This window comes from Meles meles, chromosome 16 (genome assembly GCF_922984935.1).
Source record: "Meles meles chromosome 16, mMelMel3.1 paternal haplotype, whole genome shotgun sequence".
Classification (NCBI taxonomy): domain Eukaryota; kingdom Metazoa; phylum Chordata; class Mammalia; order Carnivora; family Mustelidae; genus Meles; species Meles meles.
The window spans coordinates 36,998,574-37,025,611 of NC_060081.1; the positions used below are offsets into that span (position 1 = coordinate 36,998,574).

A 27,038-nucleotide genomic window follows, 5' to 3' on the forward strand; every position below is an offset into this window, starting at 1 on the left:
CTCCAATTCCGGTGTTCTTTTTCAGGACTGTTTTAGTTATTCTAGTTCCCTTGGATTTCCGTGTGAATTTTTGCATCAGCTTGTTAATTTATACAAAGATACCAACTTGCATTTTGATGGGCATTTCATTCATCACTTTGGTTTTGATAGCACTTCCAATGAATATGCTAGTTTATGTTTATGCACAAACTTTTGCTCCAGTCGCAATGTGGTCCCAAGTTTTCCTGTCAAACAATTAGAAAGCTTAAAAACACGTTTATTTAGGATATCACATACAAACACAGGGTTTTAGTTTGTTTAATGACTTTATTTCCAACAGTTGTTACAGCTTATTAGTCATAAAAATCATCAAAATCATCGGCGGATGTGTTAGGGTTTCTAGGACGTAAAGCAGCTTCAATTTCTGAATTACTGTCATCAGACTCACCCCAGAAGGCTGGAAGAGAAAACCAGACAGTTATAATATCTCTCCATCTGAACAGCGGGACTTCATCAGCCAAATAATTTAATCGGACCAGACCACTGGCCTGCAAAAGACCTACCGGGGACAAGGAGGGATGAACCTGACGGATGCATCTGGAATGCGTGTCAGCACAGCACTCATTCACACATTTCAGTGTGGTCTGTGGAAAACACTGCAGAATATTTCCTTCACTTTTGTTGTGCCCAGCTCCTTGCTACAGGATGGGGCTTTAAGGCCAGGATTACCACGGAAGCAGGGTTAGCTGGATGTTTCGTCAGGCCTGGGACTGCTCAGCTCAGCTGCTCCTGCCCTTTGATCCCCTCTGGTCTCCACAAGAGCAGAGGGGAGAAGGGAAGGTGCAGAGGAAGAAGTGCAATGAGGTGTGTGCTGAGACCAGGCTGTGGGTGCACATGGTTTCCTTGGGAGGTGATCCTGGGAACCACGGGAGAGGCTGGAAGCGCGACGCAGGAAGAAAGGAAACCAACAGAGAGTGTGCTCATGAGGAGGCAGGCAGGGCACAAGTGGGTTCCATCCTATATATAGGGCACCCTCTGGGAAACCAGAACCCCCCTCAAACTGTCTCAACAAAGAGTAAGGAGCTGGGGTTATTTACTGACTAACTTCCACTTCTCATTGGGGGTTATTCTCAAGTAGGACATCCACTCCCTTGTACTCTGGGAGGCCCTGTGGGGGCTGAGCATGCTCCCACAGCCAGACAAAGCCCTCAGGCAGATGCGCCCTGCCTACGGCCACCAAAGGCCACAAGCACGCCTGTGAACTGCACTGTGATCTCCAAGTTGGCTGGACAGTGGGGGGGGGGGGGACACAGTCTGCTATACTGACCATCTCCATGACCACTGATATCTCTGCTATACTCACTGCCATTCTGTGATGACTTCTTATATCCAGTCCCATTTCACCCTTTTCCAACCTTGGAATGCCTCCACCTACTGAGCAAACAGGTGGAGACTGGTCCCAATCGCAGCATTACAGGGTGCTCAAGCTACCAGTCCCACCCAGGTTGTTGGACTCACACCCATGCTCTCCATCACAGGCCACTGGGAAGGGGGTCTAAGCTGACATGAGCAGAGCAAGCCCAAGCTCCGCAGGGGACGTGCCATAGTGCTGGCCTGCGAGGTGGGGGAGAGTCTCCCTGTGAGCTGGGGGTTCAAAGCTGAATAAGAACTAAGGTGCGAAGGAAAAGGGAAGAACCACAGGAGCAAAGGCACAGAGGTACAAGCGTGGTATGCAGGCACACCGCATTTTCCTCTGCTTCGCAGAGATTGGGTTTTTTACAAATTCAAGGTCTGTGTCAACCCTACATCAGGCAAATCTATTGGCGTCATTTTTCCAACAGCATTTGTTTACCTTGTGTCTCTGTGTCACATTTTGGTAATTCCCTCATTATTTTAAACCTTTCTGTTATTATTATACTTCATAGAGGGACCTGTGATCAGTGATTATGACTTGCTGAAGCTCGATGATGATTAGCATCTTTTAGCAACAAAGTATTTATTTTTAAAGTATTTTAAATTACTGCTGATTAACATTTTTATAGACATAATGCTGTTATACACTCAAGAAACTATAGTATAGTGTAAATACAATTTTATAGGCACTGGGAGACCAAAACTTTTATTTGGCTTTATTGCGGTGGTCTAGAACCAGATCTGCAATACCTCCAAGGTATGCCTTATATTTGGAAAAAGCTGGTTGTGACCTGACCCGAAGAGGACAAGACCTTGGAAGGAACACGGCTGGAAAGTAAGGAAGGGCCAGACCACAAAGGGATAAAGTTAGAGACTCTATCCTGCACCTAGGGGGAGCACTAGCAATTTTTAACTAGGAAGGTAAGAAGGCTCAGTGAAGTTTTAGATGCTGGTGGCCAGGTGGAAGGCATTCAGGACTTGGGGAGGGGCTGGATGTGAGGAAACCAGTTAAGGAGCCCTGTCACATCATGAGCAGTGGGTACTTGTGGGGCATTAGTTGTGAGGTTGGGGACAGAGGCAAAAAATATTTCATAGGTAGAATATACCAATGTTGGCAATCAGTTGGATGTGGAGGCCAGGATACCCTGCAAATTCTTACTTGTGAATTAGAACACTAAGCCACTGTGGCCCAGTGGCACCCCCATGTGTGGTCAGGTCCCAGCCCTGTCACTGAAGAACTGTGCCTCGAGCAGACCCTCCAATGCCCTCAGAGACTATGCCACCCTGGGGAGGGCTGCAAGGGCCCCCTGTGATCACAGGCACCTTCATAGCCCTTACGTGAGGGTGCAGAAAACAGATAAAAGGTGCCCAACAACTCTCGGTAAAACACAAAATGAATTCTCTTACCTTTAGATTCTAAAGTGGTAGGTAGTTTCTTTTTGTTTTCATGCCTGAAAAATGAAGAAATAGCCTAAGTTCTGAAAAAATAGTGCTATGAGACCGATATTTTTGTAATGAGCACATCAGCGAAGTCCGTGTGATGCACTGAAAGGCTGGGCATTTTATGCATGCTCCCCACGTTTTTTGTTTTGTTTTGTTTTTAAGATTTTGTTTATTTGTTGGAGACAAACAGATACAGAGAGAAAGAGAATGAGCAGGGGGAGCGGCAGAGGGAGAAGGAAAAGCAGGCTCCTTGCTGAGCAGGGAGCCTAATGTTGGGCTCGGTCCCAGGACCCCATATTCTCCAAGTCTTAAGAGCAAGAAGAAAATGTCAAGACTATGGTGGCCAGAGGTATTTGCCATGGTGGGTGGGTCGCTGTTGTGACAGCATCATAGGGTCCCTGAGTGTGTTCCCTGCTGGTTTTGCAGAGACCGGGTCAGACTGCTCCCGTGGGCACCGCTTGGAGCCCACAGGCAGTGAGGCAGAGCACTGACTTCCTGTCGACAGCACTCTCAAAAACAAGAACGGGCAGAGTTTTGGCACTTTGAGACAAGCTAAAAGTAAAATACTTGAGAAAGGTAAGTACTCTGGACACCAGTGTGTAGGCTTCTAGGTATCCCATGCGCAAAATGCTAGTGTCTATGGCATCTAATACTGAGCAATGTGCTCCTGCCAAGGTATTCACTGGCATTCAGATTTATAGACTATTTCATTAAAACAGATTCCGTCCAGGCTTTTAGATGAGTAGAATGAAGAAAAGACAGACCCCAGTGTGCACAGTCCCTGCTCAGGGTTAGGACCCCAGTCCTCTTGATATAGGAAACCTTATAAACTCACCTTCTCCCTCCCTATGGCTAACCTATGCTTAAAAACCTGCTGTTTGCCAGAGCTGCCATAATTTATGGATTTGGTTTGTTTTTTTTCTGTAGAATAAGCTCTACTCAGGTATAATTTTTCTAGGCTCAATATCTGCCAACACTCCCTTTAAACTTGGTGCCTATTCCATGATCTGCCATGACCTCAGCTGCCTGCAACTACTTCCCCACACAGAGGGGCCAGCTCTGTGGCCATGAAAGAGGGCCTGGCACTCACCAGCAGTCACAGAGGTGGCAGGGAAGGTGGCCGCCATCCACGTGGGTCCATCTGACATGAAGTACTAGCCCCCTCCCCACCCCTAACACACACACACACACACACACACACACACACACACACACACACACACAAACTAAATGCAACTACTGGATTGGGTGTTGTCTACTGTTTACCTACTTCCCATTTCATACGGACACTGGTCCAGATGGGGGGAGAGCAGGGGTGGATTTGACAATGCTGGTGGGGTACAGAGAGGCTAATTTTCCAGGTATAGTCCAAGTAATGAGAGCTGCAGGGGAAGAGGGCAAGAGTGCCAAGTGCTGGGAGAACTTGGAGCACAGGGTAGGTGATGGGTGCCTGCAGGGCACCTCCTGGATCCTGCTTTGAAAGCTGGAGTGGACCTCACAGGCCGCGATGGAGGAGGAGGATGTGGTAGGGTGTGGTAGCAGGGAGCCCTTGGAAAGAACAAGGGCACTCTGGCCCCCACCATTTCTCTGTGCTCCCAAAGTGTGGCCAGTGCTCATGTGCTAGCTCCACTTGGATGCTTCCAAAGTGCCTTGTGGTCAACATGCCCATCCATTACCAAATTCATGATCTCCCCAGTGTGGTTCACTTCCCCTGCTGGGCCAGGCTCCTCCTGTCTCAGCCAACAGCACCTGGACCCTCTGCTCCCTCCCCAGCCCTTTCCATTCCTCTGCCCTCCTGTACCCAATCAGCCCCTAGGTCCTGCCAATAGGCCTCCCAGTACTTCATGAAGTCCTTGCTCTTCCCTTTGCACTGCTGCTACCCAGCCACCTACACCAGCATCTTTGCCTACACTTTGTAACCGCCCCTAGTAGGTGAAGCCACAAACACTGCATCCCCTACAGTCCATTTTCCACTCGGAAGCAAGAGTGAACTCGTCAAAACACAAACCTGATCACTCCACTTCCTCGCTAAAGACCCCTGATGCCTTCCTGTTGTTTTTTGGCAAAAGCCCTAAATCCTGAACAGTACCTCCAAGGCTGATCCCCGGACTTGGTTGGGTCCTTCTGCTACAATGTCCCCATCGCTCCCCTCCTGCACCACCACCACGATAGTAGTCCTCATCCAAGTTGCCATTTCACAAGCATCTGTGTTAACTAACACATGTGTGATCACGCCCCCTCCAGAGGATGAGCTCCGTGAGGGCACAGGCCCTACCTGTTTTGGCTCAGGGTAACCCAGTGCTCTGCACTGAGTGGATTGGCTCAGGGATTATGTATAGAATGAAAAGAGGAACCTCACTAAGAGCAGGGCCCTGCTTAAAGACATCTGACCAATAAGTGCTGACACAGTATTTGATCTGCAGGTTTCTGCTTGTGGGATTTCAGAATCAGGTTTAAGTTTCTTATTGGAAATGTGCAAGAAATATGTTGCAGAACTAAACACGTGTTGTTCACCCCCTGAGAAAGGTGGAGAATGCTTCTAGGTGTTTCCTACTCCATCCCCACATCTTTGGGGAAATTATTTTTCCCTGTAGGAAACCATGTCTGCACTCCAGAAAGTGTGTGACACCCCAAAGTTGATCTGAATCACACAGTTCTTCAGGTCAACATTTCTTTTGGTGCTATACCTAACATGTAAAGCTCAGATGAGGCCCGTGGGCAGGGTGGGAGAACATTCCCTGGAAGTAGATAGAGCCAATTTGTCTAGCTACTACAGCAAATTAGAGACAAAACATTTTCAGTTTGGAAAGCAGAAGAAATGAAGAGTTAGTCTTTCAGGCCATGAGATAGGGTCACCATAGCCTGTCACACATGCTCGGAATCGGACTGCTTCATCTTCCCTGAGAGAATGCAAGTAACATTTCCATCTTATAATGCCCAGGTTGGCAGAGGTTTGCTGCAATGAGCCAGAGAGCAAAGGCCTCGTGGCCCTCGTGGGCCGTCTGGTCTTAGTCACAACTGCTAGCTTCTGTGGTTGTGGCATGACAACAGTTGTGAACAGTGTGTAAACCGGTAGACACGGCTGTTACAATTCAACCTCCTTAGGCAGGCACTACAATTTGAATTTCACAGGACTTTCAGGTGTCATGCAACATTACTCTTCTTTGGATTCCTCCCAACCATTTAAAATATAAAAACCACTCTTAGCTTGCTGGCTGTACAGGACCAGGTAGCGGCCAGGCCTGGACTTTGCCTTGGGGCCACAGTGCATCAAGCCTGTTGCATGGGTGACGTGTGCCATACTTGCAGCCCATCAAAGGGCCTGCCTTTCCCCTGCAGTTTTCATGGTAACTCCTGGGATCCAAGACAGCAGACTTGACTATTTCCCATGGTTAGACTTTAGACTTTACTTTTAAATGCTGCAGATTTTCCCAGTAGGTTTGGCAATTTCTCCCCTTAGCTGTACAGTAAACACCATGTACCCATGAAGGGGATGCTCGATTGTTAACCTTCTGCCATATTGGCCTTATCACATAGCTTCCCTCTTTCTATTCAGCAAGCTATCTTATTTGTGATGAATTGCAGTAATTGTTTATAAATTCCCCTGTCGTTGAGAAATCAGATTAGGGGAACTCAAGTCAAAGTCACTTTTGTGCTCATCCTTGCTAAACTTGAGACGTTAAGGTTGGTCAGGGTCTTACTAGGTTACAGTCTGAGAGCAGCACCTGGCACTACGTATGCAATCATGGTAACACACAGAGTATTACAGAGATAGTTGAAATTAGGGGCGCCAACTGTCCATTTTACAGCAGGACAAGGCTAACGTAGCTAGAAATAGTAACTTAATCAGATTAACACAGTCAACATCAACACAGTTAGATGGCAAGGTCTATTGTAAACATGAAGTTTTGCTTTGTGGAACCAGCATATAGAGTAAAAAATGAGCTGTGGAAAGCCTATGAGTTTCTAGGAAATCTATTATTAAATTATAGCAGAGCATTTATGGTTTGATTATCAATCCAGCGCTTTCACTCTCTAGGTGGTGGGGCCCAGGGAGGCTGAGCGGGATGTGTCTCAAGACACACAGTGCTAGCAGGTGGAAGGGATGAGGTGGGACAGAGCTCCTCCTGGCACACAGATACTTCCCAAAGGCACACATTGCAAACACCTTTCCCCACGGGAACCAGTGAAAAGTGGTCACACAGTAGGGTGGGGAGAACCTACATTGGGACTGGTCCCTATCCCAGTCTTGGACTGCTGATGGGAGACAGTGTCAGCTCTGGGGCCAGAGAGCCTCTGCCCACCCCTCATCCCCAGCCCCCCATGCTCAACTCCACTCCCTATGTGGCCCTGGGCAAGTTCCCTACCTCTCTGAGCATCCGTTTTCTGTCTGCAAAATGGGGGTAGTAAGGTCTTCCCTGCAGTGTCCTGGTCAGCTTTGAGACAATCACACTCAACAGGATGGGAGCAGCAGGTCTCAGGGAGTGGCCCTGCCACACGTTTACAGCTTTTGGGTGAACAAGAGCATGTGCTTGGTTCACTGATGTGCAGTCATGGCGTCTAAGCGGAGGTGACAAGTCCTCTGGCACAGTGGCTAAGGAAAGGGAAAGTCTGGGACAGACTGCAAGGCAACAGGCCCAAGATGCATGAAGTCTCCCTGAGGAGTCTGAAGGGTGGGATGGGGAAGAGACCGGGCAACTGCTTCTGCTGGGCCTGGCATGCACAGATGTGCCAAACATCTCCTCTGCAATGGGTTGTTCATTCGTTTGCTCGCTCACTCATTCACTCTCTCATAAATCCCGTACAGGTGACAGCTCTGTGCTGGGGCTGCAGCCACAAGCAAGACGCATTTCACCTCTGCCTGGGCCTCTCATGCTTCAGTGGGCAGCACTTCAGACAGACAGCAAAATAATAACTGTGACATCAGCCAAAAAAGGCAGCTGTGGGGCAGGCCAAGAATTGACGGCCGCAGAATTAGGGGCAACAGCCAGGCCCCCAACATGTGCCGAGAGCCCACAAGCCCTTGTCATGTTCAGGGCCAGGAGCCAAACATCCTTTCCCCAACAGACAGGATGGCAGTCAGGTAAGGACCCTAGGAAGCCACTCAAAATGTGCACACCCAGGGTGCTTCCTGGAAGCCAAATGTAGAGTGTGTGAGCAGAATGTACATAGTCCGTCTACGGCCATACCACCCTGAACGCGCCCGATCTCGTCTGATCTTGGAAGCTAAGCAGGGTCGGGCCTGGTTAGTACTTGGATGGGAGAATGTACATAGTCCAAGCTGACTGCAAGAGTCTCCCTTGGGAAACGTGCATGTGCACATGGCCTTTCCTCTTCCACACGCTTGTGCAGAGACCTCTGTGGAACGCTCCCTGTGGTAGGGTACATGATGCTGCCCAGCGGTGAGAACATCTAAGACAAATGCCTGAGTGAACGGTAGAGCTATATACAGATGTTCACTCACCTAGCAAGCTCTATGGTTTTTGAGCACTGGTGGCCAAGAAAAGCCCCCCAGGCCCTAGTGAGGAGCTCACAGTGGGGGCAAGGTCCCCGCAAATGGCTACCACCCCTATGTTACAGATGATGCTAGAACTAGCCATGGCGCCACACCAGGGGCATCTTGAATGACCAGATCCTTGGCTTAGGAAACTTTTAGAAGGTTAATAGTTAAACCTTGACAGTCTAGTGGGCATTGGCCAGGTGAAAGAGTGGGGCAGAAACATTCCAGGAAAAGAGCAAGACTAGAAGCTGGCGCATATGACCCAGCAGGTAGTATGAGGACATGACAAGAGGCTGTCCAGTGGGCATAGGGCATGTGGGAACAGGCTGGGGGGCACTGCAGACGATGGGACATGTGGTACTTGAGTGGGGCCGTGGGACGAGGAATCTGGAAAACAGTCAGTCCTGGGGGATATCCCAATATTAGTAACATAATGACTTTCAACCTCATGGTCAGTATCATTGTTTTAAAGGAAAAAAGTGTCCACAGCCTGTTAACAAACTACCCAAGTTACTGTGACTTTGAGGTCATGTCAGCAGAGTCTGGCAATGAGACTCTTAGGATGGACCCTGCTGAGGGCATGGTGTATGGTGGTGGGGACAATGGGGAGGGTCTCCTACTGGGAAGTGCCCTTCTGGTTCTAGGCTCTTACTTTAAGACTGAAAATAACTAGTAAGAAGATGTGATCTATAGGGGTGCCTGGGTGGCTCAGTGGGTTAAAGCCTCTGCCTTCGGCTCAGGTCATGATCCCAGGGTGCTGGGATTGAGGCCCGCATGGGGCTCTCTGCTCAGCAGGGAACCTGCTTCCCCCCCCCACCCCGCCTGCATCTCTGCCTACTTGTGATCTCTGTCAAATAAATAAATAGAATCTTTAAAAAAAAAGATTAAAAAAAAAGGTGTGATCTATAGACTAAATTCGAATTTTAATGATTTGACTGCTAGCTAGAATTGGTATTAAAATGTCTCAAACAGCATCCTCGGCTAGAATTTTTCTTAGAAGAGACATATACTTCTGAAAAATAGAAGGCATGAAATAATTCAGAAAGAAAAAAAACCCACAGGCATGCCAACAAATCTCTGTAAATAGTAATTTCAAGTTTTAAGAGCAGTCGGAAAGCAACACAGTTTTAATTTGACAAAGTCCGAGCGCCCCCTGATGGTTAGCCAGGGACCCTGCAGCAGATGCCCTTTTTTTTTTTTTTTTTTTTTTTGTAAAGCTGCCTGGGGGGTCAACTTGTTAACTCCTTCCCTTCAGCTAGTCAAGCAAGGGACTGCTCTTCCATGCTCTGTGTAGAAAAAATAAAGTAGGTGGGTTTGTGAGGAGAAACATGTAGGATATTTAGGCAGCTGCTTATTCAATAGCATTTAAGGAGAATGTAGATTTGTTTAGCCAGAGACGGGGAATGGGGACTTTAATAGGAGAACCTAAAGGACTTCTGGAAAAACTGCATTTTTATTTCACTGGTACCGATTCCTTGTGATCTTTGTATTAGCCCAAGGGAAAATGTCACAGTAACCAGACAAGAAGACAGATTCCAAGGTCCCCACCAGAGCATCAGCTACAACCTGGCGCCCTCCACTGGCCACGCGTGTGGCTGCAGGGTGGGCACAGAATGCCACCCACAGTGGCCCTGCCAGGGTGCTGCGCCTGGGTGACTTCTGCTACCTTTCCCCCAGGCAATTATGCTGCAAGCACACATCCTTTTCTTCCCGTAAAATGTTATCTCGATCTGGCCAGTAAACTGAAGTTACACACGACAGGCTGTTAAAATATACTCTCCATTGAATAAATGGATCCCGGAGCGTGAAAACTGCTTCCTGGGGAAGGTAAAGCGAGACAATGTTTGCAGAGGAGAGGAAGCTCTGGCATGCACCCCTGAACAAAAGGGAACAAGTGGTCTTTACTCGGAGAACGGCTTCCTATTAGGACTCACTCCTTCGTACATTATGCCTTTCATCCCCACTCAACCACAAAATGATTTTGCTGAAGCAAATACAATGGTAGAAAAAGATTTACACTGAAAGAATCTTTAATAATAAACTGTTGCCGATCTGCCTACTTGCCCGTGATTTATAATACAATAAACATCGGATTCTATTACGGCTCATGCACTGAAGCTGCTGCTCTGAAAAACGGAATATGAAAGCACCCGGATCCCACCACCATCACAATGAAATGAGCATGTATAAATGTGCTAAGAGTATCTCTTTGCATCTTTTATAGCTTGTGTGTATTAATCTGTAACGCTTATTAAGAAAGTCATTGCTATGCAAAGCAGCACCCAATCCCTTTCTCTGGCTTTTCAACAGAGTGCACTGTTTAGCCAATAGGACGGACCCTCTGGCCCTCATTCTGCATTCATCACAGGCAACATTTGCACAATGTATCTCTCAAAGGCGGCTGAAAAGAAGGCCTTAATACTCATGTAAACAACTGCAAACCAATTACTTAATGAATCAGGCCCACACATAATGAGGTGCAGACAAAGAGCTATAAATGCATTTTTGCACCCAAGCCGCTGCTTTAAAGTAAAATCCCTCAGCTGTAGTTTGGGCTTAACTAGCACATCATAATTATTGTCTCTAGGACATCAGAGGAAGCCATTTTTTTTTTTTTTTTAAGGTCCAGCAGGGTTTTTTTTTTTTTTTTTTTTTTGAGGTTGCTCATCAGCTCACTGACAAAATAGAGCAAAGAAGAATTTTTAAAAGTGCTACAGCAGCACCGCACTGTTATGTTTATTCTCAAGTACTGGGTTTCGAGACCACTTGTAAAAGCAATAAAGCACGAGGAGTGACTGCAGTAAGTGGGATCCTTAAATGTAAGCCTCTAAGAAATTTCAGTGAATCTAGGCACAAACCACAAATCTAGAGCTCTCCAAAGCCCAGGGTGCTGTACTAACACCACCAAACCCAGCACAGCAACCACACCATGACAAACAGCACACCGAACCCACACACTCAACACCCAGGCCTTTTCATCACTGGATTATTATCAAGGGTCTAGAACCAAAGATTCCTTGAAGACATTTTTCTCCTTTTCTTAAAGGGGGGTGATAAGATGACTTGTAATTTATTTAGAAAAATAATTTCACGTAGGAACGATACGTCCTTGCCTCAAAATGAAGGGGGAAGAAAGTGTGAATTTACTTTAGTGACATACAGACATAAGACTGAGGTAATGTTCTTGGGGCCCAGCTACTTGCTAAATGTATTTTAAAACTGCCTCAGGTGTGTATACCTATAAAGACAAGTTAAAGAAGAATTGAGTTTTTTGTGCCCTTAAGACATAATAGAAAAGAGCACTTCTAACAATCTTTAACAATTACAGGATACGTTATTGAGCCAAATGGTAATAGGATGCCCTGAAACTACCTGTAGAACTCACTACCTTTAAAATTTCCTTTAGAAGACCCAGAATTGAATTTACAGTATAACCCAAAAAATATAACACTTTAGCACTCTTCCTGTTCCATGATTCATTTCCTCCCACTTCCTTCAAAAACAAGGATGAAACCCCAGGTATTACAGATGCTAATTTCTGAGAACTACATGAGTGATTTTCTAAAATTGAACTTGTCAGGTTTCTAAATGAACAATCTAATTTTAGAAAATCAATGTCATTTCGAGATATTCTGAGTCCTAAAAATATCACATTTTTTTGTTTGTTATTACAATGTTTTTCAAAATAAAAGTGAAAGCATTTTAAAAATACTAGATTTCTGGATCAAATCACTTTATCTTATGGGACGCCATATATGACATTAGATATGTAAAGTTTCTGTTTTAAAATTTCATCAGGGTAAGAAGTTAATTAAAAAGTAACAAAGTCATCTAAAGGACATTGCTTAAATGAGAACTGTTACCACAAAAGGAAATTTGTGCAGTTTTAAGCAACATGTAGCCCAAAGCCAAAACGGTAGGTATCTCCTCAGACCACTGCTTCTGTCCCCACTGGTAAATTCTTTTTGACCCAACGCTACTGCATGGTCAGTATTTCATGTTGGAGACAAATCCAGCACACAACTCACCAACTCACGTATTGTTGCCTGGAAAACTTACGAAAAGGGCTACAGTTTCCACAGATGTGAAAGTATAAATTTTGTTCTTTATGGACAATAAGCAGGGAAGTTGCAGGAAAGGAAAGGGTAACCCAGCCCAAAGGCTTGGTGAAAAAGAGGAATACGAAAACAAATCCCAAGCAATTGCCAGTATATATGTCAGCCGCCTCAGGAAGAAGAAACAGGCCACTTTATTTCTTTTAAGGCCCGATGTTTTCTCTCTGCCCTTTTCCGACACCCTTCATTGTGTGGTCTCTAAGCAGCCCTACTGCGAGCAGCTGTAGACGCTAATTTGTGGTTCACTGAGGTGTCAATTGAGTCTTAAACCAACGAAACAACAGCTGCAAAACAATGCTTGGCTCTGGTGCAAATATTTTCAAAGGTAGACTGAAGTTTCTACTGTTATTTCAGATCAACAAAACCCCAAACCGTAACCTTCCCTCGAGTCACACAACAAAATAATATGCAGCCAGAGTTTCATTCATTACGGAATGACATTTCTCATCTTGTCGATGCTGTTCAGAAAGGCTTTCACGACTTTACCTTGACAAAGGACTTCCTTTGCTCGATGAAAAACTAGCCTCCGACACGATTTTGTTAGTTGTCTTTGTCTTGAATGTCCCACTGCCAATGTTCAAACCTGTGATAAGCACAAACGTGGAGAGTGAGTGCCGGTCGCCACACAGCAAAGAAACGCACTGAATGGAGCAGCAGCCACACAATAACTTTGGTGAAGCAAACGTTGACGGGGAAGATGCTGTTCAAGCCACAGAAGGCAAGGGAGCTTCTAAGGCAAGGAACATGTTGGCAGCATACTGAAAGGAAGTGTGTGTGTGTGTGTGTGTGTGTGTGTGTGTGTGTGTGTGTGTGAGTGAAGGTGGGGGGGATGTTTCTGGGACAAAGAGAAGCCACAAAAAGTAAAAATCACTCAAAGAGCTCTATTTTAAATGACCAAGACACACAAGTACACACGGATCTCTTCCCCGGCACTAAGCTTAGTACCGGGGAAGAGATCCATGTGTTACATTGTTGTAAAATGTGGACACGGGCAGTGAGAGATCACCAAAATGGGAACCAGGTCTCAGAAATCACTGACATCCCAGGGTGACAGTTACTCCTCTGCCAAATCCTCTTTTTCCCAGCTTGTGGAGAAGAATGAACCTCCATTGAAAGCCATCAAGGCCACTCTTTACCCAGCGTAAAAAGGTTGACGGGAAGATGCACATTCTACCTCTTCCCTGGACAGGGGGAACCAGACCGTCCCCACAGGGCAGGCCTGACCCCCCACCTCCTGGGTGCCCTTGGAGGTGTCGGCTACCAGTCTGATTTCGAACTGGTGGTCACTGGTGTCATGGATGGAGAGTGCACAGGCATCGCTGAGAAATGCATCGGCCGAGCTTCTGACCTGTAACTTGCTCGCCTCACAGAACCTCCATAGCCAAGTGATGTGCTTAAAAGGTGTCCACATTTGCCCAAAGAGAGTCCCCACATGCTTAAAAAGATGAGGTCTTTTCAGACATGAGAACAAAGGCACAAGGTTTAAATGGCTTGCCTTAGTGACAGGTCCAAAGACACAGCCTAAGATATCTGACACAAAAAATAACTGAAATCTGCACTTCTTCCATAGTTAGAGTTCAGGGTGCACACCCCTCCTACTACCTGTAACAAACTTGTGAGATCTAACAGGGATACATGGCTTCCATTTTCCTCTGCCCAGCCCACTTCCTGCTTTTCATTGGAGCTCAGAGAAGTTCCTGGGATCAAAGTGGCTGTGAAGGTGAAAAAGTAATCATAACCAAAGGTAAAGCAAATGCCAGAAGCAGCATCTAACTACAACGATAGTCAGGACCATGAGAAACACTTCTGTGATCCCAGTGCTAGAAAATCTGGACACCTGCAAAGCACAGAGCATCATTTTGAGGGTAGGGCAAGGAAACTGACTGTAGGGGTGCCTAATGATACAACCTACCACAACCTATCACTTCACTTACAAATTGGTTAATCAATGGATATATTATTTATTACTATATAAATAGTACCAAGCCATTTGATATACATGCTATAATTTATGTCAGATTTACTTATCCTTTGAACCTGTCCAATGAACGATAGCAAATATACTAACCACAAAAGATTTGTGGAGTCATCTTCCAAACGTGTTGTTTGCTGATGGGCTGTACTGCTCTGAGAGAGGCCTCACTCTCTTGAGGCCCCATTTGTAACACGAGGGGTTAGAGAATACTTTCAAAGATCCCTCTGGACTCTAATTCTGTGACTCAAATGTGAAGAAGGTGATGAAAAGCCCAGTTGAGGGTTCACAAGTATTGTATCTTTCCAAAGTGCTGAAGACCTCCATCAGGGCTGGGGTCCTGCTTTCTACAGCAATAGACAGCATGGTCTCATGTTTGCGGAGATGAGGTCACCACCACCAATGCTCTTCGAGGACTTTTCTCTAACAGGTGCTGTGCTGGGCATTTAATCTGCAGTGACTCACTGCACCCTCAAAACTACTAAAATAACTGAACTTTGCAGCAACTGATTCTAACACTAATATTATCTAGAAATAGCTCCCCAAAGACAGACAGTGAAGTCTGAACCACTGTAAGTACGTCCCTCCAAAAAAAAAGGTCTGTCTCATGAGACGATTGGGAAACCTGGATGTGGATTGGGAATTATGTGATTAAAAAAAAAAAAATCACTATTCTGGTAGGTGAAATTAAGACATGATTGTTTATATAAAAATAAGAAAGTCATTAAAACATACTTTAATGCATTTACTTTCTCAAAGGGAGCTGAGGCAACTCATACTAAAAAAAAAGGTGTAATAAGAGAAAAAACACTAAGAACAATAAAAATACAATACAACAGAATGTATGAAAACAAAGAAAATTACAGTTCCAACAAGGGGTGCCTGGGTGGCTCAGTGGGTTAAAGCCTTTGCCTTTGGCTCAGGTCATGATCCCAGGGTCCTGGGATTGAGCCCTGCATCGGGCTCTCTGATCAGCAGGGAGCCTGCTTTCCTTCCTCTGTCTCTGCCTGTCTCTCTGCCTACTTGTGATCTCTCTCTCTGTCAAATAAATAAATAAAATTTTAAAAAAAAATCCTATGTTGAAGGAACTATATTTAAGCTTAAAATTTAGTTTTACTGTGATTTAGAAAGTATTTTCATTTAAAGAGCTCCAAGTCCTCCAACATTCTGGGGAGGGAAGGCGGCCTGGCATGATGTTCCCATTGATGATTAAGAAACAGAAATGTAGGGAAGGGAAGGAATGGGGTATATCCAGTGGAGTTACTATCACGACATCCCAGGTAGAATCTGAGGGTCTTTTTAGTTCTTTGTTGCTATGCTGGGAGCCAGCACATATCTAGGAGGGGAGACTTCTTTTTTTTTTTTTTTTTTTTTAAAGATTTTATTTATTTATTTGACAGACAGAGATCACAAGTGGGCAGAGAGGCAGGCAGAGAGAGAGGGGGAAGCAGGCTCCCTGCTGAGCAGAGAGCCCGATGTGGGGCTCGATCCCAGGACCCTGGGATCATGACCTGAGCCGAAGGCAGCGGCTTAATCCACTGAGCCACCCAGGCGCCCCTAGGAGGGGAGACTTCTAAACTGTTATTCATTAAGAACTGAAAAAGTACTGGTTTAGTCTGAACTGGTGACAACTTGTTACAGAGCAATCCCCAGAAACCTTCCAAGGATGACTGCCCTTGCCTGAACACAGCACCGGCTGCCAGCCCAGGTCCCCCGGACACTGGCTTCAGGTGCTGAGTATGCCCTGCTTACCTGATAGCTGTAAAACAGAAACATCTGCCTTTTGGAATCTGTCTTCAGTGTGATTTATATTATCCTGCAGGGTAGACTGCTTCAGCAACTGGTAGGCTTTTGTTTCTACAGATTTAAAAAAAGGACACAGATAAGTGGATATCCACATGCAAAAGAATGAATTTGGAACCTTGCCTTACACCACACAAAAATCAATTCGAAATGGATTACAGACTTAAACACAAGACCTAAGACTATTAAATCCCTGGAAGAAAACAGCAGAAAAGTTTCAGGACATCGGACTTGGCAATGACTTCTTGGATGATACCATGGTGAAACGGAGTTGACAAAATTAAAAATGGACAAATGGAACTCTAACAAACTTATAAACTGTTGCATGTCAAAGAAAAAAAATGAACACAGTGAAAAGGCAGCCTACAGAATGGGAGACAATGATTGAAATAACATATCTGATTAGCGGTTAATATCCAGAATATATAAGAACTCCAACAACTTGACACCACCCAGTGAAAAGGTGGAGAAAGAACCTGAACAGACCTTTCTCCAAAGAAGACATACAAATGGCCAACAAACACAAGAAAAGATGCTCAAAATCACAATGATTAGGGAAATGGAAATGAAAAACACAATGAGATAATCACATCTGACCCATCAGGATGGCTACTATCAAGAGAACGGAAAATAACAAGCATTATCAAGGATGCAGAAAAGTTGGAACCCTGTGCACTACTGGCGGGAGTGTTTTCAAGAAGGGCCACCATTCTGGAAAATACTATCGAGGTTCCCCAACAAGTTACAAATAGAACTGCCACATGATTCAGCAATCCTACTTCTGAGTATATATTCAAAAGAACTGAAAGCAGGGTCTTGAAGAGATATTGGCACACCGTGTTGACTGAAGCCAAGAAACAGAAGGCACCCAAATGTCCATCAAGAGATGAGAAGCAAAATGCAGCACAGACATACAACTGAATATTAAGAGCCTTTAAAAAGAAGGAAATCCCAACACATGCTTCAACACAGATGAACTCTGAAGGCACGATGCTAAGTAAAATAAGCAGTCTGAAAAGAACAAATACTGTATGATTCTGGACATATGACATTCTGGACACTGACTACTGAAAGTAGTCAAAATGATAGAAACAGAAAGTGGAAATGCAGTCACTAGGGCAGGGGAGAAAGGGAAGGGGAAATCAGTGTTTGGTGGGTATAGCAGTTCAGTTCTACAAGATGACAAAGTTTCAGGCACCTGTCGCACAACAAGGTGACTGTATTGAATACTACTGAATTGTACACTTAACTTGGTTAAGATGGTAAATTTAATGTTATGTATTTTTTTTATCATGGTTAAAAAAAAAAGTAGAGTGACCACACATCCCAATTTGTCCATGACAATTCAGATTTATGCCCATTGTCCCAGTATGACTATGAATTGAATCCCCTTCTAGGACAGTGACTTAGCTGGTCATCCAGACCAAATGAAGTGTGTTGGTAAAGTCTTGCTACTGACTGAAGAAAAAAAAAACCTGTAAAAAACATTAAAACACTGATTGGATAGTTGATGATACTGATAAATTATTATTAATTGTTTTAGTTGTGGGGAAAAAAAGACATAAATACAAAATATTCTTTCTAAAAAAGATTTTATTTGCGAGAGAGTGAGCGAAAGCGTGAGAGCGTGGGGTGAGGGAGTGAGGGGCGGAGGGAGAAGCAGACTCCTCACTGACCAGGAAGCCTGATATGGGGCTCAATCCTGGGACTCTGGGATCATGACATGATCCAAAGGCAGACACTTAACCAACTGAGCCACCCAGGCACCCCAATACAGAATATTCCACTACCCAGAGAGAAGTTTCTTAAATTCTTCCCATGATGTTAACATTGTTCAAATGCATGCAAATTAATTTTTGAACTGTCACTTTTTAGAAATTCTGAAAACAAACAAAAAACAATTTAGTTGAACCCAGGTTTCAAGACTCGAAGACCCGTTGTAGGAGTTTATCTGAAGTGGCCAAATTCCAGTCATTATTTTGAGTGAAGCTGTGGTTAAGGCTCCACATCCTAGTAAAATGGTTTCTCTCTTCTCTGGGCCTTGCAGAAGTCACTAGAGGAACAAATTCAAGAAGCAGCATAGATTGCCTTGGTCTCCTGGTCCGTCTGGGGCACTCCTGGCTCTAGAGGGCAGTGAGGGCCGGGGAAAGGCTGGGTGAGGGCAGGAGGGCCAGAAAGACCAGCAGTCACAGGATTTGTGAAGAGGCCCGCAGCTGAGAAAATCGAACCAAGGCTTACTGTAGGGACAGAGCAAAGCCAGATGCCCCAGAGGGATCAGCAGCAGCCGGAACCTGGCCCAGGTCCATAGGACAGGGGGCCTTGCAGGACCTCTAATCATGTCTGCCGCAAGTTACCGTGGGAAGACTGTTGGGAACAATGACGAATAAAAGCAACGTAAAGGACTGGAGTGACATAACCCTTTCTATCACCTTACGTTTCCAGGATACCTGAATGAAACTGATAGCAAAGACTTAACAAAAAAGGATCCACGGCTGTATCTTCAATGCGGCCACAAAAATAAAAGGATTCCTGCTGTCAGCACCAGGGGCTTGCAGTCCTGCGTTTGCTGGCTCCATTTAAGAACTTAACCATGAGCCCCTTATTACTGGATTAAAACAACTGTCACACTGAAGAGTAAGAATATAACTTCTCTTGCCCTACTGAGAATCAATCAAGATAAAAATAAGTATTGAAAATGAGCATCATATTTTGGAATGCTAAATGATATATAATTAAAATATGTACAGATCAAGGACTCTTAACTCTGAAAATAATAACTTCTAAGGCAACATTTTTAAACACTGCTGGATTGTGAAATCAGTTTGGCGCATTGGAACCAGATTTGTGAAAAATTTAATACAGAAAACACCAGAGACAGTGCCTGCAGAATGTGTGTGTGTGTGTGTGTGTGTGTGTGTGCACGCATGCATGCTGGCCTGGGACAGAAAGTGTTTCTTGCTGTTGATTAATCTCATTGTCCTAGGATAGATCCAATAGGATGGCATCATAATACTCTCCAATTAATCCTAATGTCCATATTATTTCAGAGTTGTAAGGTTATTTGGAGAGAGGCAAGATATTAATAAAATCAAAGAGCGCCTCTGGATTCTAAGTAGGTAAAACATCACTGTAAAGGAGGGAAAATGTAATGTTTTGTTTTTATTTTATAAAAACTTTCTAGCATTTAGGATCTAAGTCCAGAGCATAATGACCCTATGCTATTTCTGCATTCAATTACACTTAATTGGTCAAGGAAGAGATAAGCAAAGACAGACATTTAACAACAACAAAACACAGAGGCTCCTGGCAGCTGGAGGCTGGGATTGGGGTTCCTCTCCCTTATTATCTTAAGGTAAATCATTTCACTCCAGTGAGCTGGCTCTCCTCTTGCTTCTCAGAGACCAGGAAGACATGTGCCTTTTATTTTCAAGAGAGGTTTTTTTGTGAAAAATGGCAAGCTAGTAGTTGAAAGTAATTTCAGATTTGGGGGGATTAAATGTTCCATCCAAATATTAAACAGTACTGATATTGTTACTGGTCTAAGTCTAGCAAGGGAGAAATGTGAAGTGAGTTCACTCTTAGCATTTTACTATTCTGGAAAGATCAGCCATTTCCATGTTCTACATACTTTCTGTCCTGGTTTCCTTTCCTTCTTTTTTTAAATTGAGGTATAACTGACCTACAACATCATACTAGTTTCAAGTATACCACATAATGATTCAGCATTTGCATGCACTGTGAAATGATCACCACAATAAATGTAGTTACCATCCATCACCTTAATAGCTACTTTCTTTTTTTTTCTTGTCATGAGGACTTTTAAGATTTACCCTTCCTTCCTTCTTAAGGGACTTGGGCTCTGTAACTGGGCGGTGGCCTTTCCCTTCAAGGCTGCTCCAAGTCAGCTTTGAGAGAGAGCTCGTCTCCTGTTCCATTCAACCAGAGTCCAACCCCCTTCCCAACCATGGATCTTTACTGGAATTTGATCCTTAAACCTTCTATGGGCCTTCTCTAATAAGTCACTGAAGCCCACCCGGACACATTATCTGCAGCTGCCCTGACCTGAATGATAGAGGGTTTCGGCAAAATCAAGCTGAGGACTGCTGGGCACATCACCTGCTCCATCCCCATGCATGATTCCTTCAATGGTTTAATGGCAAAGTGAAGCTTAAAAAGTAAAAGGATTAAATGCATTCACTTGGAGGAATAAACACTAATGGAGAAAGGACCAGAGACACCAAAACAGCTGGAGGAGTTGGAACAGACTGTGCTTTTGGCCATCAGGAGGTCTGTGTTTGGGATCAGGTGCTCAGAGTTGGGAGTCACCCTCCCATGGAATGTCTACACCCTTATTTTAGCCAGTAGAGCCGCAATCAACAACGTATGAAGGACTGGGAGCTCACCCAAAAATGGTTTGGTGAAGAAAAATAATCAGGAGAGGCTAAAGGCTGCATAGCCTGGGTTGAAACAGGGGAAGAAGGGTTCAGGTACACAGATACTGCAAACGGACAGGACAGGGCAGGACTGTAAATGCAGATGCTTTCTAGGGCCAAGCAGGTGCCACACCTAAGGGACTCTGGCATGGTGGGAGTGGTGGGAAGGGGAGCCCTACAGCAGGCTGGAGAGCTCATGTCTCATCCAGAGAGGACAGTGGTGACAGTCAATTGCTGCCAAGTGTGAAAGAGGGACAGACATCTGTCTTTTTTAAAAAATAAAACCCTGCACAGGCCAAAGAGAACATACCTGTAACCTTAAAACTTGAGGTGGTGAGCAAGTTTTTCTGTGTTCATTGTATAAGCACAAGAATGCTTACAGAAAAACTGCAATCAAGGGATGTAAGTTCGAGGTCAGGAAAAGCTTCCTCAGTTGAAAGCTGATGGGGGGGTGGGGGACGGCTGCAAGAGCTGTGTGATTTTTAAATAGCCATGTGTATCAAAGGGACCAGGCTGCACAGTCTTTGGAGGAAAGGGTACAGTTTTTGCTAGGGGTCTCCAATAATTCAGATATGCTCCTGGAATGGCTTAGAAGACTAGGATGTCAGCTTTATAAAGCAAAAAGGCAAAGCCACAGGCATGAGGTTTATGGCAACTCAGGCCCAGGCTTTTCTAAAAGGAAGGCTCAGTAAAGAATCAGGCTGTTGAAAGTGGCACTGTGTTGCCCTGAAAATTCATAGTTATTTATTGAACAAAGAAGCAAAAGTAACAGATCTAGAGGTTCAAGTTAGTATGCTTAAACAAGGTAGGGGCAAAGCTCATGTGGTTCCTAAGGAAAAGACTTCAGGGGTGCCTGGATGGCTCAGTCGGTTGAATGTCTGCTTTCTGCTCAGGTTGTGGTCTCAGGGGCCTTGGATGGAGCCCCGAATCAGGCTCTCTGCTCAGCAGGGAATCTGCTTCTCCCTCTCCTTTTGCCCCTTCCCCCTGTTCATGTGCTCTTTCTCTTTCAGATAGATGGGTAAAATTAAAAAAAAAAAAAGAAAGACTTGAGTTCTCTCAACTGCAAATTAACTGAAGTCTGCAAACTGGAGGCCTGGGTGGCCCCTTAAGGCTTCACTTTCCAGCCTATGTCTTAGAACGCCAGGGAAATGCTTCCTCCTATTAGTATTGTCAGACTCTCAGAAAATTATTGAGTAATGCAAATAATTCGATAAAACAAATATTTCTAAAGAATACAACTCTTTTTGATGAGAATATTCTGGTGTACACACAAAAAAAATACACACGCGTGCTCAAGCGTTCCGTTCCGGATCTCTCAGTTAAGCGTCCATTATATACTCAAATCTATGTCAGGATTTCATTTATAAAGTAGAAAACAGTGGAGTTTAAAACATAAAGTAAGACAGGGGGGTTAAAAATCTATCCCTGGCTACTAAGTCCATACCGGTGACACAACAATAAATACATCTTTCCCTACTTTGTTACATAAGCTGGCTGAACCCAGTCATCTGTCTTCCTGCAAAGTGGGTGAGGGATCACTGAGATTGTGTTTTTCTTTTTGATATACACTTTGTGTCTAGAAAATGGAACAGCCAGGGAAAGAAAGAGGAAACATGCTGAATAAAGGGACGGAGGAGAGATGATGTTGGTGAGAAGGGGAGAGAGAAAAAGCCTCAACTTCTTATCTTTCGTTCTCTTTTATATGCAAATGTACACCTGCTAAAATACTTCTAAATCTACAAATAAAGGGAAAAAGAAAATATCTGATGAACAAGTGCTTTTAACAACCCTTTACAAGAGCCAGATAAACGTGGGGTTCACCAGCCTCGAAGGGGTGTCTCCAAGGCAGAGCTTTCGCAGAAATCCCTCATGAAAAAAGGGAAGAGCTGGGCCCGGAAAAGGAATAACAAAGGGGGATGCAAACAATACTATCAAACCGGCGAGGAAAAAAACGACCTTGAACTGACAAAGCGCTGGGTATCCTCGAGGACAGGAGGATAATTATGATTCCTATATGAAGTGTGCAGTAATTTTAAAATGAAATTTGAAAAGTATCTTCTGTCCGCTGATTTTCCCAGTGCTGTTACCCTTCATGTATGTCTACACCCATGCAATTTTCCCCCCACACTGTGCTAGATGTGTGGTTGATTGTGGCAAACCCATTTTTGAAAAAGAAAAAAAAATATGGGATGTAGTTCTAAAATTAAATCTAAAGATAAAGACTATCGCTTAAAATTCAGAAATCATTTGTCTAATAATCTGCTCAAACGAAAATGAGAGAATATTAGGATATGGGTGGTTCCATGGTCAGAGAATACAGAAAACTCATCTATATTTAGGATTTTTAAAATTAAAGGCTGTGAGTGGATGGTAAGGTGAAACACACAGGTTGGATCCAAAACGAGAATCGCTTTTCATGTCCGGATTTTCTGCAATAAACCCCACTCAACCAGTCATCCTGGGCCCATAAATCTATCACCAAGGAGAGGGTCGATGCATGCAGAAGAGACGAAATGCCTAATCCAGAAGAGTCATCTGAAGCTGCTTCAGGAAACAAGTATATACACCACATTCTTAATTTCCATGGAGCAATTCAACAATTACACCTGAAAATAAATGGCAGGATTGTAAACCCCCTAATATTTCAAAACCAAACCGAAACACTTCTGGGGGTGTTACTTCACATGTAAATTTATAGCCCTAGTGCCTGCCACTTAACACTATGCAGTCCTGGGAGGTGAGTGTTCAACTCTGAAAGTCACGGAAGTTTCAACTTTCCAAAGACGGAGTAATCTGATCAGGAAGCTGTATTTTATAGGCATGCAAAACCGGATTTTTAGCTGCTTTGCATGCAATGATTTATAGGAGAAGAATCAGAAATAAAGACAGTAATACTATCATTGTCATCATTTATAGTAGGACCAGGAATAATCGCTGTATAAGACGACTTGGGTGCGAGAAACGTAAAATATGCAGCAATTCCTCCTTATCCCCTGTAGTGGCTCACCAAGTGTCTCCCCCATCTCCCAGGTTTATGACCACCCAGAACCTCAGAATATGATCTTTGGAAACAGGTTCTTTGCCGATGTCATTAGTTATGGACCTTAAAATGAAATCACCGTAGATTTATGGTGGGCCTTAAATCCAATGACGGGGTCCTGGTAGGAAAAGGAGAGAACAGAGACACAGGAAAGAAGGCAATGTGAACATAGGCAGAGACTGGAGTGGTCCTGCCACACGTGAGGGGCCACCAGAAGCTGGAACAGGCACAGAGGGATTCTGCCCTTGAGCCTTTAGAAGGAGCACAGCCCTGCTGACATTCTGATTTTAGGCCTCTGGCATCCAGAACTGTGAGAGAATATATTTCTGTTGTTTTAGGTTTGTGGTACTTGTTATAGCAGCCCTGGGAAAATAACAGACTCCCTGAGCCCCAATTTTACTGAAATAGTCAAAGCTCAATCCCTTTTCTTTCTCTTGTGTAAAATGAGGGTGTGTCACAACATGACCCACAAGGGCTCTCTCATCTTGAGACCTCCTGCTTCGTGGTTCTCATACCTGGGGAGTCACCAGGTATCTAGAAGACTGATGCCTGGGCCCCACCCCCAGAGTTCTGATGGGACTGGTCAAGGGTGTGGCTGGGGCATGGACATGTTCAAAAGCCTGCATGGGATGTTACTGCACAGCCACTGAGGAGAATTTCTCTAGGCACTTAGGAACTGATTTCCTTGAACACAGGAGTCTCCAACCAAGATCACTCTTCAGAAAGATGCCTTTCATTCTTTACTGACCACTTTAAATCACCATGGCCACCCTTAATGCTATGAGTGAGGACTGCTTTGCTGGAGCAAGCAGTAGGCAATGGGCCCCATGGGTGAGACCCCAGCAGCCTGACCGCCCTCCCCAACAGAGACAGGACTGTGTGGATTGCAGGGGACAGTCCAGCAGCACATGCTGGCTCCCCTGGTTTTGCATGAGCTGGGGGTTCCCAGTTCCAGGTACTGCAGGTGACATGTCTTTACATGATTCTTGTGCATTTCTGGGACAGGACAAGTGAGACACGGTCTTAGAAAAGTCTGAGTAGTGGAGGGGCTGTGCCTCTGTTTTCTGGCTGCCAAAAGTTGTCACTGCAGTCTTTTCTCCCAGGATAAATCTAGTAGCCAATGACAACCTGGCTGTTGTAGGTTCTCAGCCCTTTTTCGGTGTGATGAAAAACTCAAGTAATCATGTTTGGGGAAGCACTGCCCAGAACCCTAAGTGGCAACCTTCAAATCGATGCTGACCTCCCACAAAGCTTTTAAATGGACGTACCTTGGTATGACCTTGAATATTTCAGCTTCCAAAGAATATCAGTGAGAAATGGCACAGTCAGGCAACCACTTTCAACACAGCTTGACCAAGAGAATTGGTGTCAAAAGAATGAGAGGCTGAATGGACATTCTTAGAGGCTTAATCCTCTTGAGATAAAAGCTGAGAGGCCTTTTCACATGGAGCTTAAGGAGATGAGTTTTGCCAGGATGGGCACGTGGGGTGGGAAAAGTACTGGTGGAGTGAATGACTGAAAGAGATAGTATTCTAGCCTGAATCAACACGCATTAAGGAAACTCCTTAACACTCTCATTTTTATTCATTCGTTTGACGAAATGAGTGGCCACTATGTGCAGGATACTGTGTTAGGTGATAGGTTTTTATGACATTCAGCATAAGCTACATCACTGGCTAAAATGAAAACTTACTTACCTCTCAAAGGTAACATTTAGTGTAAATACAAAAAAAAATCACCCATGTGGGAAATTTTACTTGGGGGTAGAAGTAGTTCAGAGGGAGACTTTCTCTCATCAGCTAGATTAAGTGTTGCCTTAATCTTGGCCTACATGTTTCAGGGAAACACTGACCTGAACAGCCTACTACTTGCACACGGTCTCAGGCCTAACTGCACTCAGGCTTGCCCTTCTTTATGAAGGGCAAACTTCTGGTACAATCTGTACTTGGAAATCCTTGTGAGCTGCCCACATCTCTAGGCCTGACAAAAGGGAAAGGAAAGGTATGGCTTTGTTCATCACAGCTCTCCAAGCATCCTCACAGAGCTCATCTTTTGTGGGGATACACACTGATATTTCACTAATCCAGACATCCTGATGTGGTTGTCTCTCCTGTCAAATGAAAGGGGAAGGGTGGTGGAATGGAAGGAGGTCAAGGCTTAAATCTTGAAGTTTAAGTTCCAAACCCAACACACTAACTACATGGCCTTGAGCAGGAATCTTAACCTTTCTAGGTTTCTGTTGGACTGTCTGTAGAATGAGTTACTGATATTTACCCCACAGGACTGTTATGAAGATCGGACAGGATGGAGGCTTAGTGAGGGCGGGGTCATGGGCTTTTGCTGTCCTGGTATTTCTAGGAAGCAGCCCAAGTAAAGGTATAGCATACATGCATATGATATATTTATTTATTTTACACAGAAAACCACATGTTCTTAGTCATTCAAATTAATATTTGATTTGTACCTGGATTCTTTTTTTTTTTCATTTTATTTATTTTTTCAGCGTAACAGTATTCATTCTTTTTGCACAACACCCAGTGTTCCATGCAAAACGTGCCCTCCCCATTACCCACCACCTTTTCCCCCAACCTCCCACCCCTGACCCTTCAAAACCCTCAGGTTGCCCCAACTTCCCACCCCTGACCCTTCAAAACCCTCAGTGTACCTGGATTCTTAAGTGTGAAGAGCCAGACTAATAAAAGGAGTAGACTGTGTTAACAATGGGAGATCATAAAGGCTGTGTGTGTGTGTGTGTGTGTGTGTGTGTGTGTGTGTGTGTGTGTATTGAAGGATTTCTGTGTAAATTCTAGCACAGATTGTGGGAGCCGAAGTTATGAAACTTACACTCTTCCCAAATGATGATTAACAAAGCAGATGCCTTTCAGAGTGACAGCAAATTTGTTAAAGATGAGCCCCTCTGCCAGGAAAACCCATGTTTGGGAATGATAAGCAGATAAAGGGGAAAAAAAAGAAATGAGAATGTTGGCGCATTTGATTCCTTTGCTATGGACTGCAACTCACAGACTCCCAGCATTTGAAGGAAACTTGGGGTTCCCAGAAACAAGAATTCCTTCCATGGCGCCCCTTTAGAGTGGGTTCCTGCCACAGTGCAACCAGTTAGCAGCTGAAAGACACCTTGGTTTTGCTGGAATGAAGAGCTAGAAAGTTCTTCTACAACCCCACTATGAATTCCTTCCTTGGAACACTCACAAATGGAGCTACACTCTGCAGTTACACTTGATAAATGCTGGTGCGTAGCAGCCCCACAAATATTTACAGATAGCTTTTGTGCTCTTTTGGGGTTAAACTTCCCCAGGACCCTCATCATTCTGAAAACGGT

The 27,038-nt window shown here is 44.6% G+C and overlaps 1 protein-coding gene across 1 annotated transcript in view; it reads right to left on the minus strand.

The window, feature by feature from the left end:
• Positions 1–299: 299 nt before the first annotated feature.
• KIZ (kizuna centrosomal protein) overlaps positions 300–27,038 on the minus strand; it is a 128,532-nt gene continuing 101,793 nt past the window's right edge. Inside the window, 4 exon segments of the mRNA XM_045981581.1 lie at positions 300–436; positions 2,800–2,843; positions 12,937–13,033; positions 16,175–16,279. Coding sequence (XP_045837537.1) covers positions 333–436; positions 2,800–2,843; positions 12,937–13,033; positions 16,175–16,279 — 350 coding nt within the window. The 3' untranslated portion in view covers positions 300–332.